Source organism: Hyposmocoma kahamanoa, unplaced genomic scaffold (genome assembly GCF_003589595.1).
Source record: "Hyposmocoma kahamanoa isolate Upper Pololo Valley unplaced genomic scaffold, ASM358959v1 181, whole genome shotgun sequence".
Classification (NCBI taxonomy): Eukaryota; Metazoa; Arthropoda; class Insecta; order Lepidoptera; family Cosmopterigidae; genus Hyposmocoma; species Hyposmocoma kahamanoa.
Genome location: NW_020653712.1, coordinates 71,292 through 91,430, shown reverse-complemented (window position 1 = coordinate 91,430; position 20,139 = coordinate 71,292). Strand labels below are relative to the sequence as shown.

Here is a 20,139-nt window from a genome sequence, read left to right as displayed (position 1 = left end):
TGCTACGTTCCGGTCTGGAAAGTTAAGAGTGCTGGTGACATTACAGGCACATGGGACTTGTCAACTTATGTCTCAGGGTGATGGACGCTGTGGTGTTACCCCTCAGATCTTTGCAATTTAAGGCACTGAGTAGCACTGCTACTGATAACAGTCCATAAAGACAGGCATGTCTCTTACCTTAGTATCTGTTGGAACAGCGTAAACCTACTAATTGTTTAAAAGCAAAATGACTTTAGTATCACTCGTAAAATATAATTCTTGGCTGTTTGTCTTCCCTATTAAACTGTACTTCCCGTTTTCCTTTATATTTCTACTTCTATATTATATTCGCGTTAATACTGCTAGTTCATATTGTTTACCAGAGTATCATAAATAAAATTAAATCATGTATTGCTTTTTCAAATTAATAACGTTTCAGGCTTGTTTACAAGTCTCACGGTCACGGCTGACTAAGATCCCAATAGTCATCAACCAGTTGCATTAATACAATGTCTTATTGTCTTATAAACCAGGGCTCCGTCTTACTATTAATAGGCTTACTATTCTTCACATAAGAGAGATCCAAGTGTTGACTTCCTTTGTCTAGGTTGCTAATAACCTGGTAATTCAAATGATTCTTCTTGTCTCATTGTGTGATACATGGGGCTATTTTCGGTGCGAGTGAGGACCTGTACTTGTTATTTATACCAGTTCCTTAGAACAGTTGGTTCAAAAATAATCATATCACTTACCAATGCATGTAAACTCTACATCTTCATGATACTTGAAATCAGGGATGTTGGGGTATGTTCCTTGGCCATCCTTGGTGCTCCAGCGCCCAGCGAGCCACGAAATTGGCGTAAGAGCCTCATGAATCACAGACGCCGCCATCTTGATAAAAAAATCTGTGAAGTATCATTATAATACGTTGAATTGACTTAAAAACTTATGATAGTTACAGTTAAATAGGTAAAACTTGTATAGTTAAGGACGTTTACCGAAACTACAACGTAAATGCAGAGAATTGTAAATTAGAAGTTGAAACAAAGCGCCCGACAATAACTTTACTGTTGTAAAAAAACTACAACAAATTTCATAGGTACTTCTTGTTGATGAAAAGATGAACGAGCAATTACAATTATTACAACGATACTCACCAAAAACACTAAACAAAAAATAAGTTGAAGTATCTTGTCTACTCGTCGGCGTCGTCGGATACTTTTCTATTTAGCGAGTCAACTAACGGTTGAAATAAGATATGAAATACAATGTAAATGAATATAATGCTAAAAATGCACGGTATTATACCGCCAACTTGAAAAAATAAACGAAAAATACGATATCGAAGGTTATTTTCTATTCGAAACATTCGGAAAACATGAATAACTTCAAATGACTGATTGATTTTTGCAGCATTGCCAATACAAATTGTTTAAAATCCCCAAAAATCACGGTTAAAATCCCCAAATTTCGGGCAAAGTTCATATTCCCCACATATCGCTGGAACGATGGATTCGCTACATCTCGAGTTTTCATTATTTATTACAAATACATCGCTTAAAAATATAATAAACAATTAAGAAACTCAAAATGTAACTATAATAATAACGCACACACTCAATAAAGCCCCGCACTAGGGAAACCCTGTCTCGCGGGTGCCATGGACCTACACATAAACAACCACAAATTACATCCAAACTCGCGGGAGAAATAAATGTAGGCCATGCAAAAATTTCCTCTCGGCCCGGGAATCGAACCTAGGAACCGAACCTATGCGTAGCAGTCTGGTATGGTAACCTATTACGTTCGCTGTAAGTGTAAACAGAATGTAAAATGGAAAACAAATTGTAAAATGTCATGACCTTTAATCATTTATTTATTTTAATGAGATTCAACATCAATCAGTCTTTGAAAAACAAACATTTTTCTTTGCCTTACAAAATTAAGTACCTTAATTATTTGTTGCGCATTTGGTGACACTAAGTTAACGTTAGAAATGATTAATGAGTATATTAAGTTTCTACCTATATTTAATATTTCAAGTCGACGAGTGGTAAGTTGTGGTGTGGAAGTACCAACTGCTCGGCTTTGTTTAACAATTAATGATTTCGTTTCTCTTCATACCGGTGACCGGCCTAAGCGGGAGAAACGATCGTGAATTCAATACGCACCGATTAGTAATTTTAGAATTCAGAATCAAGTGCTCAGATAATAACTCTATTTAAGCAGTTTTTTGATAAGGCGGGAGATGTGCGATGTTGAAAAACACGTCGATATAGTTCTCTACAGTGTTTCTAAATCTCCAATATAGTTCAAATTCTTTGAAATTCCCCGCAATTTGTGGAATTCCCCACGAATTGGCAACACTGGATTTTTGTCAAAGAGTAGGTATTTTTGTTTTTTTTTGGTACTGTTTTTTTCATTGGAAAAGGCAAAGGCACTAATGCGCCATACAGCCAAGACTGTTTCAATTAGCACCCTGTGTTGCTAGGGACCTTAGGTCGAAAATTACATATCGGTATTAAAATTTTATCTAATGACTTTGATATTCTGTTATTTACCGAAACATGGCTTCAGAGCGATATATTAAATACAGAACTATGCGATAGTAGGTATAATATTTGTCGCTGCGATCGAAATCGTATAGCAGCCGGAAAAAAAGCCGGCGGAGGTGTAATGATTTGCATTCGGTGGGAACTAAATGCAGAGCTAACGAGCGTGTGGCCTGCGTCTACTACATTTTAATTACAATACCCGCGCGCGCTCTGCGCTCTGCAGTCGGTTTGCATTTGATTCTAGTTTATATTTATACAGATAAAGAGGTTTTGCCCGCGTGGTTAGATTTTATGTTGAACAGTGTCGAACAAATAGTAAGTAGCTATTCATCGGATAATTTTCTATTACTTGGGGATTTTAACTTACCATTTATCCGTTGGAATAGTAGCAATGGCGATTATAACGTCTCAAAGTCTCATAGTAGAACACTGACGGAGGCTGGCAAGTCATTTGTTGAGGGACTCGGCTTTTTAGGGCTGTCACAACAAAACTTTGTCTTAAATAAAGACGGTAACACATTGGACTTATGCATTAGTAATCTACCCCTAACGACTAGCCATTGTTTGCAATCTGTTCTTAAAGAAGATTTGTACCATCCCTCACTTTATGTATCCATAGCGGACATACAAGCAACATACTTAAAAGAACGAAACTCCCCGCGTTTAAATTTTAAAAAAGGCAATTATTCTAAAATGAATGAATTCTTAGGGAGGACTGACTGGAACAATATATTATCAACTGACAATATTGACGATGCTGTTGAAATATTTTATAGTAAGTTGCACGAATGTTTTAGCTTGTTCGCACCTATCTATACAGCTAATAAATCACATTACCCTGTTTGGTACAGTCCAGCTTTGATCAAAATTATTCGTGAAAATTAAAGAATGCACAGGAAATGGAAAAAATTTTGTATTCCGCGAGATTATGATGAGTTCTCGTTACTTAGAGCAAGACAACAGCGCGTACAAGACCAATGTTTCAACCGTTTCACGAATAATGCCGAAACACTCATAAAAAATGCCCTAAATATTTCTGAGCTTATGTCAAATCAAAGAGAGGCTTGTCGAATTATCCCAATAGTTGCACACTTAACAACGTAGAATACACCAAAGGTGAGGATATCTCCGCAACATTCAACAACTTTTTTAAAAGTGTTTTTAATTATTCAACAAATGTGAATAACAGCTCTTCTTCAGCGATCAATACCTTTTTTGGCACGGATGTAGTTACCCAAATTCACATGTATGTTAAAGAAGTTGAAAAAATTTTGAAGTCATTAGATAAATATAAAGGAGCGGGTTGTGATGGTATTCCGCCACATGTCCTGGCCTCTTGTGCTGAAAGCCTTTGTCTACCAATTACTATTTTGTTTCGTGGGTCACTTAGCAGTTGTGTCTACCCTAGAATATGGAAAAGGGCTCACATTATCCCCATACACAAGAAGAGTTCCAAATCATGTATAGAAAATTATCGTCCGATTTCTATTCTTAATACCATGAGTAAAATTTTTGAAAGGATTGTGTACAATAATATATACAGAGTTATTGCGGCAGGGTTACCGCTGACTCAGCATGGGTTCGTTAGAGGACGTTCTGCGGTCTCAAACTTGGCTGTGTTTGCAAATTATTTACTAAATGAAACGGAAAATGGAGTCAGGTTGACGTGGTCTACACTGACTTCGAAAAAACTTTTGATCGTGTGGACCACGACATCCTCCTCCACAAATTAGAGACATTAGGTATCCTCGGAGACTTACTTCGTTGGGTGCGATCTTATTTGACCAATCGTTCTCAGGCTGTAGTCTTGGGAGGATTTAGGTCCGATTACTTTAAATTCCGTCCGGCGTCTCTCAGGGCTCACACCTTGGACCTCTGTTTTACAACGCCTATATTTATGATATTAATAATATAATAATCACATAATTAACGCTAAGAACTTACTCTATGCCGACGACAAAAAGATTTACATGCAAGTCCGATCCACAGTTGACTGAGATCTATTACAACAAGATTTAAACAATTTGTACCATTATTATAGTAGTAACAGAATCACAGTCAACGCAAGTAAATGTCAATGTATAAGTTTTACTCGTAAAATAAATCCAATTTTATATCCGTACCATTTCAGTGGCATCGCAATTGAGAGGACCCACATCCAAAATGCTTATGTCTCATCATTTTAACAGTATCACTAACAGGGCATATAGGAAATTGGGTTTTGTTCTACGAACTTGTCAATCGTTTAATTGTGCGATTACTTTAAAATGATTGTATTCGGCATATGTCCGTAGCATATTGGACTATGCTAGTCCTGTATGGTCGCCACTCTATAGTGTTTATATTAATCAAATTGAACGAATCCAAAAGAGGTTCCTAAAGCATTTGAATTATAAATGTAGATTAACCGATCATCATTCACTGTTTAAAGTTCAGCAACCTTTAAGTTACCTTCTTTATTCTTCCTTCGATATCCTTAATGTAAAATGAAACTTCCTTAATCTGAAGTGGACTGTATATTCATATATGTCGATCTGACTTACAAACAAGAAACAATTAATTTAAGAATCCAAGAAATCTGATATGTGAATAATGCGAACAACGCGAATAATGCGAATAACAATTATCAACAGTCTAATCATAATCGCTTATATTTATACCGGTACAGTGTCTCCCACATGATACATGCCGATGTAATATAATATTTGGTTGATTTCCGCTTTTTCTACTGCCGCACCGCTTAATGCTGCAGCGACGCATTTTTATCAATACTTAATTGTTCTCACTGTCAACATGTTTGTCCATTTCATTACAATTCATGCGAATAATTCACTAAAACATTTGGTGACATTTGATGTACAACCGGAAACGGTAATCAAAGGGTACTATAAAAATGGCAAAGTGAGGACAGTTGGCATATAAGAGGACGTTACGTATTTTCGATTCCCGTGTTTGACATAAATCAATGTAGTGCTATCTCTTTTGGCTTACGAAGGCACGCAGTAGTTAAACAAAGACAATAAAATGTTTATGTTTCTTCTTCTTCTTTTAAATGTTATGGCCCCATCGAAATAATCAATGATTTTGCCAATGTCAAGTAAAAATAACAATGTACGGTAGTTTAATATAATTATAAAAATTCTGTTTATGTTTTCAACGTCTAAATGCATCATACATAATAACGTTTGATTTATGTATGTCAATGTAACATGTCCTTTCGTTTCCATAGTCCAAGGCTTAACCCATCAAGGAAAACCAAAAAATAGCAATGAAAGGGATAAAACCAAAAGAAAACGGAAAAATGAAGTGGAGAATCAAAATGGGGTGGATATAACAAACATAATAAATAAAGTAATGAAAATGTATTGGATTGTATCATAAAATGGCAATATCTTAAATGCAAAACTCTACAAACAGTAAATGAACTTCGCAAATATGAAAACGCAAGTATGAGTGAAAATATACTTACCACTTGCAAATCCTACAATAATTAAGCTAAATTACAAATGAAAACATTCTACCTAAAAAAAAACTACAAAGGTATACATCATGAACGTATGCAAAAAAGGCGTCAACAAACGAATTATCAAAAGTAATTCGAACCACTCCGGGCACAGCAGCATGTCTTTGAAAACTACGGAGTTTTTGCAAAAACTATGTTACAAACGCGCGGCAACTGTGGACATGACGCAATATGGTTTTATTAGCGACAGCAAAGTACAAACTGTGAATTTATTAATGAAACCATTGAGAGAAAAGCTGGTGATGATATGTGGTTAGTTCGCATAAAGGCCGGCTTACACGAGTGAAGTAGTACCTATAAGTTCTTCTACTCTACACTTCATACAGAGTCGAATTCTGTTTAAAGTAAAGAATTTAATATCATTCTGAAAGGATGTAAATTTACTGTATTGCAAAATACATACATTATTAAGTTTTCTTTGCTCGCACAGGGGAACACAGACCATTTTCTTGAACAATGCTACACAACTCGCAATAACATTTGGTGAAATGGTGCCTGTAGGCACATGGGACTTGTCAACTTATGTCTCAGGGTGTCAGGCGCAGTGGCAGTGGCCCTCAGATCTTTGTGATTTAAAGCTCTGAGTGACACTGCAACTGTTAGGGACAGGCGTGACGCTTGTTCGACACACGACTTGTTCGTTCCGTCACTTAGTATTATAAAAAAACTACAATATTTTGCCTTTTCGGTCCGTTGTAGCGCAATAAGACAAGTAGTGTAACTCTGTACAAACGTAATTGACATTCACATTCGTATAATTTCGTGATGCAATCGGGTTGCACAAGGGTCTAAGGGCGCGTGTCCTCGGTAAGAAAAGTCACCGGGTCTCTGCAAGAATTCGTGTCGTTTCTACACACGACCTGAGTACACTGCCTCGGCGCCGGACAAGAAAAAATTTTGTCTAACCCCCAGTTGACGCGCTCTGCCGCTATTGTATGGGGCGCATTGTCATTAAACGAACGTTTATTGCGCGTGGGCTGGTGTTGCAAAGTAGCATTGTTGCACCACAAATTTTATTGCAACTAATAAAATGCATGATTTACTTATAAGTTTAGTAGAGGAACGACCTGTATTATGGGACAAAACCTTAGAGATTTGTAAAGATAAACAACGTACTTTTGAGGCATGGAGAGAAATATTTATTGTTCTTAAGGAAGAGTTTCAAGAAATAACAAATACAGAAAAAAATTAATATGGTAAATACAAACATTAATTTTAAGTATACATTTCTTAAAAGTATTATTAAGTAGATACTTAGGTAGTTTAGGATTTATATGTATCTTGTAATGCACCTATATCGGAGGAAAAATAATTAATAGACTCGTTAATGCACTGGCACGTTTACCCTATACACGTCTGCCCGAAAGCATGCGTATCTTGTACATACTCATCATTTTCTTGTCTGCAACAGACACAACATATTTTCGTGGCTAGATTCGGCATATTTTCGTGGCTAGATTCGGCAAAGTTCCGTACAAAACCATTCTCATCTTTTCTGTAGCACACACGTCAAATTTCTTAGCGTGTACACGCGCCGTCACATGCCGTTCGTTATAAAATTGAAACGTTGGCTCGGCGTTGAAAACATTTAAACGGTCATTCTATGACTAGTGTTCACTACCTAATTTCCGTGGCAATTTTTATTATTTAGGTATTCGATTTTTTATCGTGCAATATTATTTAATGATTATAATATACTTGAATATATACTATTATAAATAATAAAAATTGCCACGGAAATTAAGTAGTGGACGTCCGAGAATGATCGTAAAACATTTTTTTTGACCAATTTATATCCTATGTTTCATTTATAAATGTATCGTTACGTATACGCAAACCTGTATTTCATTTCTACTTAATGATTGTGCTCCCATAATCGAGTAGCCAATTCGCGATGTTGGTATAAAATATAATTTAGAAAAGGTGATTCCGATATAGCACGAGAATGTTGTGATGAATACCTTAGTTCTTCCAAATTATGTTTATGATAAAAAATAATGTGCCAACACTAGCGCCGAACAGTCGGGAGTTACACTACTGGTTTAATTATAATTATGTTACGGTTGTAGCTAGCCTTTTTAACTATGTTGACTATTTCGTAGCCGTATCATTATAATAAATTTACTATATCTAAGGAAGAACAGGGGTGTCACAAATTGCACATATGCTACTTGGTGACTTGGTGTGTTTAACCTATGCAAAGATAACGTGTATTTATTATTAAACATGAAAAGGAATGTACATAAATGTTATTCTACTGACAACTTAACTCGTGTAAACAAGCCATTATTACTATACTGTATATGTTAGACTAGCTATGGAAACTAGTAAAATTTAGCTTGAAGAATGGTATATTGTATTGTCAAACTTGAAGAACCAGTGATGGGACACGATCAGTGAAATCGAAAATCGATGTTCAAATATGTCGACGATATGACATATTTAATTAAATTTGTGTCCTGACCGCAAAATCAAAGTTTTTGCACGTTTTTCATGTCTTTTGATAGTACCAATTTGAAGATTATATTGATGACCCAAAAAAACAAAAATCGTGTTGCATTGTTGTTTTGTGATGTTTAAAAAAATATAATTTTTATCACATATCTACAAATTTACATTGTCTAACCTGTCATTCCAAGCAAGGTAAATTTTACAGAGTATAATATTATATAACAGATTTAGTAGGATATTTTACCTGACACAGATCTGTCACATTACGACTACACATAAACGTCGTCAATGACCCACTGTCGGGTTCGTGTTTCTCCAAGGCCTAAACACTGACCGATGCTGTGGTTTAATGTAGAGACTTACGGTGTTTGCGTTTCACTTTTTAGCAAGTGATGTATAGCAAAGGTTTTGAACGAATCACAAATTTGAATTCGTTACGGCCGGCGTAAACCGGCGGACGGCAAGGCAAAGATTATTAAATTTATCAATGTATATTTCATAATATTTCAATTGCAATAAGGTATAAATTTACTCGGAGTATCTTTACGCATTTGTCTTTATGATATTGAAGAGCACGCTGAAGTATGTCATTTTTGAAGATGAAGTAAAATGACAGTCCATTGGGCAAACGTGTTGGCCGTTTACAAGCAGCTAGTGATTACAGTCGATAAATATTCTATCGACTACCGAATGAATGTTGGTTACGCATGCAATGAATAGTCGAATTCAATGTAGCTAATCAAATCCGCATGTTCTTGTTAAAATGTGTATAAATAAAAATTTATTTTTGTACTAGTGGGCCGGTTGTCAAAATAAGAATGGAGAAATGCAATTAGTAATCATTCATTTCATTCAGACATTTCTGGCATTCTTTCACAATCTATCGATAAAAATGTCGATAATAATTAAATGACTGTTTAAAATTGTATGAAAACTGGCAACCCTACAAATTTCATTTTACTCCGTTTTTTAAAAAAGACAGACTAGTGGATACCTACCACAGCGGGAAGCGTCGCCGGTATATGACGTAGTCCACCGGCTATGCGCTGAAGTCCGCCTGTGTTGCTGCTAATTGGAAGGAACGTACGCAGGTACACGCCCACGGTTGGTACCGTAACTAATGGGTAGGTATTCCTCAGAAGTGACTGCACTTAGGCGCTACATGCCTGTGCCGGCGCTGTATATTGTATTACGTCTTTTCTTTTTTTTAGGACAACCTAATGGCAAATCCAGAAGAAAATCAGTCACTAAACCAGGTGAGTAGAATAATGGTGGATAACTGCGGCGTGCCAATATTTATTTTTCATACCTACAGAAGCTGCGGGTTAGATTTATCATAATCATTATTACATAAATTTCCAAGAACTTCCAGAATGCACCCTTTGTGTAATAAGACCAGGAATTTAGTCGATAACTTATTTATGGTTAAATAGGAGCTAAAAAGCTGTACTGTACATAATTTGTGATATGCATTTCGTATTACCTCTTAACTGCCTCAGTGGCCGAACGGTTACCATGCTGGACTGTCACGCAGAGGTCCCGAGTTCGATTTCCGGGCCGGGAGAAATATGTGTATGGCCTACATTTATTTCTGTCGTGAGTTTGAGTGTAATTTGTGGTTGTGTACCTTTGTGTATGTCCATGGCACCCGCGACACAGGGTTTCCCTGGTGTGCGTTATTTATTTATTTATTTATTATTTTTATAACGTTTATGCATTGACTTACAATTATATGGACGTCGGGTCCGCGCTAAAAAGTGTCCTCACTTGTAAGGCGCTAAAATCGTATACAGAGCGCCAAACTCCGCTTTAGTCTTCATTTGTTCTACTGACAGCGCGATACTGCGATGACATTACAATTTAAATTTCGAATAGGTTGACTTGGGACATTTTTTTCGTGGTTTTTGTATTAGACCCGTCGTGTCGTGACGTCGTCATGTGATAAAAACTATTTTGATGTGTGGTCACATGTGGCTTCTTTATATCTCAATCAAGAGCAGTCGAGAAGTTTTGCGCAAATACGATAAGCAAAACGTTCCCATTTCGGTAACATCATACAGAATTCGTGGAAGTCAAGAATTATGAGCCGTAAGCTGGGACCGCCCCTGTGTCTTTCATTACGAAGCAACGCCTGTCGAGGCTTCGTAAGTTTTACTCGATGAAAAGTTATCATGCCAAAACGGAGATCACATTGGACGCGTCATAATTTTATACGTATAAAGGTGGTTTTTCATAGGCGAGGCCAGACGAGACGAGGCGAGACGAGGATTGCAATTTGTATAGCAAAATTTCAATACTCTCCTAGCGCAACTTCAGTGGAAATGGTCTGGATTGACGAAGATGGACGAGGCGAGAATTGAAATATTATTTTATTGATGTTATAAATTAATTAGATTGATTAATATTTTCGTATGTGTCTGTAAGAGGTGTATTATAGGTGTATTAAATAAGTCTGACAGTCTGCATATTCTAGCTATCATGACCTATGATGACGAATAAATATATTAATTGATTAATAATAAATAAAATTGTTCATTGAATAACGTATTGTAATGAATAACTAAAGACTAATTATTGCAAATAATTGTAAAATATTACCTACACATATACCTGAACTAGGAGAATCCTGTATTTCAGGTAAAAATACTAATTATACAGGTGAATATATAATGATTAAATTATAAACAAAAAATTATTGAAATATAAACAAAATAATAATAATAATTAAACAATGAAATGCAAATCATATACCTATTATGCTTAATTTAGTCAACATTTATTTTGGGATAATTAATAAATTCTCTGTATTGATTGATGTAATATTGAACCATATTGCAGCTTACATAGAGTTAAAGCTAAGTTTCAAACTTAGCTTTAACTGTCATTCTCTGTCGTGGGGTACGTACGATTTGAGATTTTAAAAACGATAGTTTCATTTGACTCTTCTTCCGTTAACACATTTAATAATAATAATTTACGGGACACGTTACTGCAGTTGCATGTTTTTCGGTAAAGCAACCGAATACCATTGAATTGTTACTATCCTCAACCACAGCGCGCGATCGCGCGACCATTTATTGGCAAGTTTTGGTGAAAATAGGCCGGCGAAATTTCAATTCTTGTCTCGTCTCACCTCGCCGATGCAAAACTGCCTTTAAGGCGGCCTCTCACGGCCAGTGACTCCATGGGCTTTGGAAGAACGTGCTCGCGCCACAGTTCCATACATGCAAGCACTGGTGGCACTCTACTCAATTTTTGAATTTTGTTGTTTACTTCTATGATTTTGAAAGTCATAATTAAAAATCCTTCGTGATCCCTCCAGGTTTGATCTTGAATACGTTTTTCTTTACAGGTACTTCAACTTGCAATATCAGTTGTATAATGCCTTTACGTATCCATGAATTGATAAAGTCAAGAAGAATGCAAAGTAAAAACAGTAAACGAAGAGGCAGGTAGCATAAATACACAACGCCTTCTTATCAAGTCGCCAAGAAATTTTATATACAACGAAATAGATGAATACTTGAGTGTCAATTGTTAGCAAATAATAATGAGCAAATAAATACTTAACTAAATACGTTATTCATTCATTCAGTAATTAATAGATTCAGGCGTTACTTTGAATATAAATATAATAGAATAGATCCCTCAACCCCCAGTGTTACTATTGGTGAAACCCGAGAATACCCGTAATAAAGGTGATTATGCAAAATTCTATTGTTCATGTTGTGTCGTGGTTGCGCACCACCCAGCCTAGCTGAGTTCATGAGATGCAGCTGGTTGTTGCGTCCATCAACTCGTAGTTCGCGATTTACTATCAGATCCCAGTTATCGCTGCCGATCAGGAGGAGCGGGCGTGCCAGATCGTAGCACACGTCTTCTCGTATGTCCCGTAGGTGCTTTGCCTCCAGCAGTGAGCTCGGTATGGACTGCTAGTGCAACCTCACGTCACGCATCGTACGGGTTCGGTTCTTCATCGGCTTGTCCTGCGTTGTTCCTTTCAACTGCAGGCTGACGGTTCGACTCTGATGTTCTCGTCGTGTCATGTTCACTCTGTGTAGGTGCAACGGTGTTGGGGGTCCTTCTCCTCCGATGCGCTGTGCCAATCCCTCGTCGATGAGAGTTATTGTGGCGCCCTCATCCATCAGTGGATACGCACTGATGATGTATGTCTCCACACTTCCCAGTGGTCCCGTTACAGGTACTGGAACCACTTGGAGCAGCACATCCTTCTCTTTCGGTGGTAGCTTGCCCAGTGACAGCACAGTCTCGTGGCGCTTCGGCTCGTTCGATGGGGTCGCTGCGGGCGGCGCTGTGGGAGGTACTGCAGGCTGCGCAATGGGTTGGCTCGGTTCCTTGTGCAGAGTAAGGTGGTGCGGACAGCAACATTGGTTCACGCCGCATAGCTTCGTGCTACAAAATCACAAAGTGTCGTTTCTCGACACGTCGGAAGCATAGTCCTTTCTCTCGCACCACGTTCCAGCGCTGATCAACACTTAGTGCTTTATAGATTGGGCACCGGTGCAGCGCATGGGGTTGGCTACAGTTGGGGCAGCGGTCCGTTTGATCGGTGTCCGTGGCAGTGTACACATCGTTCGCTTTCTTTTTCACTATCGCGGGTCTCCCTACGTCGTTGTGGCAGTACTCGCGACGGGTGAGTACATATAGCGCTGCGCTCTGTCGGCCTCGCGCATAAGAAAGCGTGACAGTACGACGACCTCTGGGTCTGCTGTTCCCTCGTGATCTGCGGCGTAGTCGCACCAGCGGGACTGGACGTACGGGCTCTACTTGTCAAGCACTTCTCGGGCTAGCAGTGGGTTGTATAGACATCCGCGTTTATCTATGGTTTTCAGCACATACACGACGATCTGAAGCTTCACAGCGAACATGTTCAGTCCCGTGACTGACGCACCCGGTTTCGACGTTCTGCGTAGTTCATCGAGTGCCCAGTCGATGATCACCTCCGGCTTCCCGAAACACTGCTCCAGCGTTCTCATATCAATCGCCGAGTCCGTAGCCGTGTGTAGCAAAGCAGCCACAGCTTCTCCTCCGCTTTAAGTTCTGTAAGTCAGTCGCGCCGCCACACTCGTTGTCGATCGTTGCGAGTATGCAGGGGACCTCGATCGTGATGACTGGGCTGCGGGGTCCATAGCCGTCCATAGTCGACGGTCCAGCGGTGGATTCTTAGAGCTCCCTCGTCTGACGATCGTAGGCCTCCCCCCGTAGGGATGGGCCTCTACGTTCGGTTGGTGCCACGGCCGGTGACGCCGGCGTGTCCAGTGCCAATCTCCGCAAACGTTCGTGCTCCACTCGAGTTTCTTCGTTGTTCTAATCCTGGTCTGCAGCGTCACCTTGGGCTCCTGGTGACGACCATTGTTCTGTTCAAATGGCAGTGGGCTGCAAGGATACTAAGTTTCGACCGGTCTTCACTGTTCCGGGCTTGGTACGAGTACTTGCTCGAATCCGGCTCGAAAGACCAAAAATTGTTGATGATCCGGCTCTCGTAAGATCAACTATGTCGATGTTTTGAATCGATGGGGTTTTTGATCTGGACCGGTGGACTATATTTGCTCTTCTCGGGATCAGGGTCGAAAATAAAACACTCGTTCAACTGTTTACTACTGAGGTCGAACAGTCGTTTACCTTGCGGGCAGACTCAGCTTGAGTTCCACGCCGTCTGCTTGCAATTAAAGTCCCCCGCTACGAGAGTTGGCAGGTCTGATCCTATCAGATGACGGATATCAGACTCCGCCAACTTTGCCTCAGGTGGCCTATAAAAGGTGTACACACGGGGTGGGACGGTTGCTCAGGTTGACCTCGATCGCTATGGCGTACGAAGTTTGGAGTTCCGTGGGTGTTGGCAGCGGTTGGTGGATGTGCGATCATTTCACTAGGAGGCAGTAGCTTAAATGTGACGTTTTCAAGTGTAAATTTATTTTACCTATGTAATAAATAATCTTTGACTTTGACGCCATTCCTAGTGGTGACATTTCGTCCTTCCGGTACACGTGGTCCTGTATTCTGAGGTGGGTCTCCTGGATTAAGGCCACGTCAACCTTCTTCTCGGCGAGGAGGTACTGTAGTAACCTGGTTTTCTGGGCAGAGAGTCCGTCAGCGTTCCAGATCGCCTTCGTGATAGCGGCGTCCCGCGCCCCAATTTCTGGAGGAGGGGGTTTCGCTACCGGCGCTGGTTTTCCTTTCATTTCCCTGGGAGGGGCGGCTTTCACTTGCGGCTGAGTGATGGGCTTCTTGGGCTTCCGCGTCCGGGGCCTCTTAGTGGTGCGTGGTGAGTTCGCTGCAGCTATCAGTGATTCGGGCGCATCTTGTTGTGCTGTCATCGTCATCGTCGGAGAGACCTGTTCCGATGGTCGTAGTCGAGCGGCGGCGACGGTACGGACTATAGTGCCAGCTTTCGTGTTACGGTTTTCGGCTCGGAAAACCGGGCATCCGCAGTTGGCACACGTCGGCGGTTCATCCAACAGGCGCGGGCGGCGTGTTCTTCGCCGTCGCACACACACGTGACTTGCGGTGGCAATCATGCGACGAGTGCCGGAATTGTTTTGAATTATACGACCGTTCACGCGCACGACTCCATCCTTTCTTATCACGGGATCTATTTTAAACAGCTTGCTGCTACGCGGCAACGGTTTTTCACGCGTAAGGCACGCGATTTCCTCTTTGAAATCGTCGTGCTACGATTTCAAATACTCGACGCGGTTCGCGCGTCTTCTGCAAATATCTACGAAAGCCAATACTCGCGCCGTGGTCCTAATGAGCCTTTCGTAACTAGAAAACTGGCCTATGTCGGGCAAGTGGTCGAAACTGCCCTTCTCGTTTGCGTACGACACGACTACCTCGTCCTCAGTCGCGACAGTCTCCTCGCGTTCCATTGGCCTTCCGATTCGTACAAGAACGCGGAACCTATGAACCATCTATCGCGGCTAGTTTTCATGTCGGTACTTATTCGCGTTGCATCGTCCGCTGCGTTATCCGCGGTCGGCACCCGTCTCCACTGGTCGACACGGGTAAGCTCAGAGATATCGCTCAATCTGTGCGCTACGTAAGGAGTATAACGCGGCTTATCGTTCCTTATCCAATGAAGTGCGGTTTTCGAATCCGACTAGAAGACTACTCTATCGATGGGTATGCGGTGTTCTCGCAGAATGGAATCGGCCAGACGCGCGCCTACAAGGTTCGCTTGTAATTATAAACGTAGGATACTTGGCGCATCGGAGTCACCCTGGCCTTCGCAGCGGCGAGGGTGACTTTGACCTCTGTTCGTATACGTTATACGCCAGTACGCGGCCGTCGCGTATGCTAACTCACTGGCGTCGCTGAACACGTGTAACTGTGTAGTCGTCGTGTTCTTGTTAAATCCGTACTTTTAATCTAACCGTAAGTCGGCTACTGAGTCCATATCGTCCACGTCACCCTATTCATGGCCGTATTGAAGCGAAGTTCGTCACTTGAGGCCTCCCATAACAGCCCTAACGTTTTCCCCGCTCCGAGAGGGTCGCTTCTGCCTAATTCCTTGGCCGCGCGCGCCCTAGCTTCTACCGGTACGTGTTCTAACACGAGCTCGCTATTCGAGTTCCAGCCCAGTTACTATTTTCGGCGACTGCTAGCACGGTCTTAGCTTCGGTTTCGTAAATATCCACCCAATCGTCCATATAATAATTCGACGTGATCGCGTCGAACGCTACGGGATAGAATTGCGCGTGCTCCTTAGCGGCCAGGAAAGGGGAACTTCGAGGACCGAATATCATCGAAGTCATTTTATAACGGGTGGGCGGATTCGTTCTATCGTCCCCACTCCATAGGAACATTTGTGCGGGCTGATCGGCTTTGCGTATCTTAATACGCATGAACATTTCGCGCATGAACAAACGCCTAAGCTCACTATCGGTACATTAACGGTGCGTTCTACTATAAGTTACGGCTTACCGAAACATTGCTCTAACGTATCCATAATTGCGGACGGATTTGTAGCTGTGTACAGGAGCGCAGCGACTGCCTCTTTCGCTTCTCCCTTCAAGCTGACTCGTAAGCGCGCCAAATACTCCGTGTCTGAGAATTTGTACATTCGGGTTGAGTCTATCATCACGCGCTTAAACGGGAGCCAATCCGTATAGGCTCCGGTGAATATTGGTAATTCCTGCGCCTGTCGTGGCGGTGGGCGAAACATTGCCATTTTCTCTAACGTCTACCAACCTATCAATGCCTCTACCTTTCGTTCCTCTCATGCCCGCGGCGACTGAGAGCGCTGACGTCGGCGTTCGTATCTATCTCGCGAGCGATGATAGCGATGCTCGCGCCTATCCTCTCGCGGAGACGGCGAGCGATGATAGCGGCGCTCGCGCCTGTTCTCCCCCCGTTCCATTCTATGGTTCGCATAGTCACGCGGAGGAGTCTCTCGGGAGCCCTCCCCTCGTTCGCCTCGCGGATCGCGTGAGGTTAATGGAGGGGGTAGTTCTACCTGCTGCCTAGCTCGGGGGAGGGGGTTAAGGCTGTAGACGCGGATGCTGCGGCCAGCACCACGTCAGGATGTCGAGCCCGGTGCGGGTGAATAGGCGCTTTGGACGCGTCGGCTGCCTCGTCAGTGGTACAGGCGGCGGCGGTATGCGGGGGTGTCACGCGCGGCGTGGTCGTAACCCGCGCTCCGGGCAACTATCCCCCCTCCGGTGAGACCCGCTTGTGGGAGGCCGGAGGAAGACCGGAGAAGAAAGATAGCCGGAGGTTGGGTAGTGGCAAAATCTCCTCGCGGGCGGAGCGGGCTGCACTGTGGTCGGCTGCGTGGCTTGTCCGACTCGTGCGCTGTGCGCGAAACGACAATTCACGTTTATTGCCCGAAATGTTCCTAGTTATATCCTAATTGTAGTCTCTCATCTAGTGGGGGTGTCGGCGAAAAGGTGGTCGGCACAGTGCGCGGGGCGCGGGGGGCGGTGACGCGCTACGACGCGCTACGACGCGCTGTGCGTGTGTGTGCGTGTCTCGGTGTCCGAAACACCCGGCTTTTTTAATCAAGCTATCTTCGTATTATTATATGTATTTCCAGACTTTATGTAGGTATTTTCGTGTACGTTCACGGCATAGTAAAGGTCACGTACGGGAGAAAAGCCAATTGAAATGGATAAATTGTCAATAACTTTAATTAATCGATCTTTTCACGCTGGCGTCACAGTACATTTAATTATTAAAAAAGTACAGAAATAAACGGCAGTTAACTATTGTATTTATTTTTCTTTGGATATTTCAGAGCATAATATCACAATATAGTAATAATCAAGTAAGTAGTGCATCTTCCCACATAAACGTAGCAGCGCAGCTGACATGCGTGCACGCCCGCCGCGCCGCGTGATGTGTACGGACGGACGCACAGATTCGCGTAGAACCCAGGAATTTCTGTAATGTAACGAGTTCATAAGAACTCGCCCACACTGAAACTGCGGCGAGGCGGTGCGGTGCGAGACTGAACGCCATGACAAACAACTAAAGCGGGAGCGGGCCGGGCCCGTGGCGAACGCGAAGCGGGTGCGGGCGCGCGTGTTATAATACATTCAGTTCTATGCATCCGTACACACAGAGCGAAATGATTTGGGAAAAGATTTCCAAGGAGCCAAATCAAAATCGTGGGTATACTATTTTTCACCTTATTATGCCACTAGGCCCACGATTTGTCCATCCCGTCAGGGTGCGTGTCCACGCCAAGAAATTTGACGTGTCTGCTACAGAAAAGTTGAGAATGGTCTTGTACACGACAAGAACTTTTGTCGACTCTAGCCACAAAAACATGTCGTGTCTGTTGCGGACGAGAAAATAATGTGTATGTACGATATGAATACTTTCGGACAGACGTGTGTAGGGTTTTTTATAATATCAAGTGACGGGACGAACAAGTCGTGCGTCTGATGGTAAGCTACACGCCTGTCCATAACATGTCGCGACGCTATCCCACCGCGAACTAGGGCTGCCTTTTTCGTTTCCGCTTTTTATTCGCTTCCCGCAAGTCCGCCCCGGTCCGCTTTTCCCGCTATACTGCGTCTGTGTGGCCTGACTTTTAATGTCGCGGTGAACTCGCGTTGTATATCGCGGGATGCACGCGCCGTGCAATAGGATTGAAGCATTGTTAGCTCAATGTTTACAATATATAATATAATTTTCCATGTCAAATTTATATTTTTTAACCGATTCTAAAAAAAGGAGGAGATTCTCAATTGGACTTGTTTTTTGTATGTATGTTACGCGATAACTCCAACATTTGTGAACCGATTTTAATGAATGTTTTTTTGTTGGAATTATATTATGAGGCATGATCATAAAGTAGAAATGAAATTAGAGATTATATGTACACATCTGAACACACATATGTGCATACGTATATTATGACCATGCCTCATAATTTAATCGTCTCCTGGTAATATAAAAATAATATGATGTGTAACGTCCGACTGAAACGTGTACAATTTTTGTATTTTTTTTTATTATACATTTTTACTTATTATATATAGAGATTAATTTATTTTTTGTGAAAATTACTCCACTACTTTGTTGTAATTATTAATACAAAGATCGAACACAAAGAAAAATTCCTTCTATCGTTGCGCTCGAACCTTCAAGTCTCAAAAAACTAAATTACTAATTATTTCAAATTAATAAGTTAACGCAGAGGAGTAATAAATTGAATGATCGATGATCAAACACAAACTCACAAACACATAAAGGGCAATGTACGCTTATGCAAACTTTGCCATTTACGAGTTTAAAACTATAGTTAAACAAAGACTTTGTTAAAGCTTATTTATTATACAGCTTCTGCGTACTTACTTAGATGATGGTAGTGACCGTTTAATGCCGGGCTCACGAGTCTTCCACTCGCTAGTGGAAAAACGCTTTTTTCGCTTGCTTGCGTGACTCGCTTCGCGCATACGCAAAATCTAGTAGTAGTCTTTGCGTAGGATTTCTTTGCGTTGGGTTAGTTTGATATCTAGCAAGCTTGATATTTCCACACAAGCGACAAGGAGCGTTTGTGGAGGACACCACCAGAGCCCCAATTTCAGAGCAGCAGCTGGTTCGAGAGTGTCGACAACCCAAACAAAGGCAAGTTGTCGCGCATGCGCGCAAGTCTCTCCGTTAACGCAAAGCGAGAGACTCGAGAAACGCCTTTGAGTGGAAGGCAGATTTCTACGCCGTGTAGCCAACACAAGCAAGTGAAAAACGCAAGTGAAAAACTCGTGAACCCGGCATTACTCTTTCAGGTTTAGATGTAGTATTTCAAATAAGTATCGTAACTAATTTACTTTGTAAAAAATAGCAAGTCGTAGAGCTTCTTATTACTCGTTCGATCGTGTTCGATTACGAATGAGTAGTGAAGTTTTAATCATTGTGATTTGTGATGCATCGAGTATATACTCGATGTTGTGACGATTTCAAGTGTAATATATTTCAATTAGAATTCGAACTCTGGTTGACACTTCGCCTCCAACGATTCCACCGATAAACCGTACGGCGTGATGCACCATGGTGCTCACTGCGCCGCACAACAACATGTATTTGTGTTTGAATGCACTAAAATTATTTTAAAATAATAAAGATCGACAGGCTTTAAAACTTGGCGATGACGTCGTCGAACAG

General features: G+C 41.5%; 1 protein-coding gene across 4 annotated transcripts; it reads left to right on the top strand.

The window, feature by feature from the left end:
• The first annotated feature begins 6,138 nt into the window (after positions 1–6,138).
• Positions 6,139–12,048, top strand: LOC113226106. Of its 4 annotated transcripts, none has more exons than XR_003310067.1 (4): positions 6,139–6,309; positions 9,487–9,612; positions 9,720–9,764; positions 11,861–12,048. XR_003310067.1 is itself a non-coding variant. In XM_026458628.1 (3 exons), exons 1-3 carry the CDS (start codon positions 6,156–6,158, stop codon positions 11,962–11,964), a joined length of 303 nt encoding a protein of 100 aa, XP_026314413.1. In that variant the 5' UTR covers positions 6,139–6,155; the 3' UTR covers positions 11,965–12,048. The 4 variants fall into 4 exon arrangements, 1 of the variants encoding a protein (XP_026314413.1); XR_003310066.1 differs by having other exon boundaries at positions 9,487–9,632; XM_026458628.1 differs by lacking the exon at positions 9,487–9,612.
• Positions 12,049–20,139: the final 8,091 nt, after the last annotated feature.

Bases quoted from the DNA above. Each gene is read 5' to 3' on its own strand.
- LOC113226106 (XM_026458628.1), top strand. From the start codon at position 6,156: ATGTCTTTGAAAACTACGGAGTTTTTGCAAAAACTATGTTACAAACGC. The intron at 6,310-9,719 runs GTTAGTTCGCAT...TCTTTTTTTTAG, and splicing joins AAAGCTGGTGATGATATGTG to GACAACCTAATGGCAAATCC. The intron at 9,765-11,860 runs GTGAGTAGAATA...TTTTCTTTACAG, and splicing joins AAAATCAGTCACTAAACCAG to GTACTTCAACTTGCAATATC.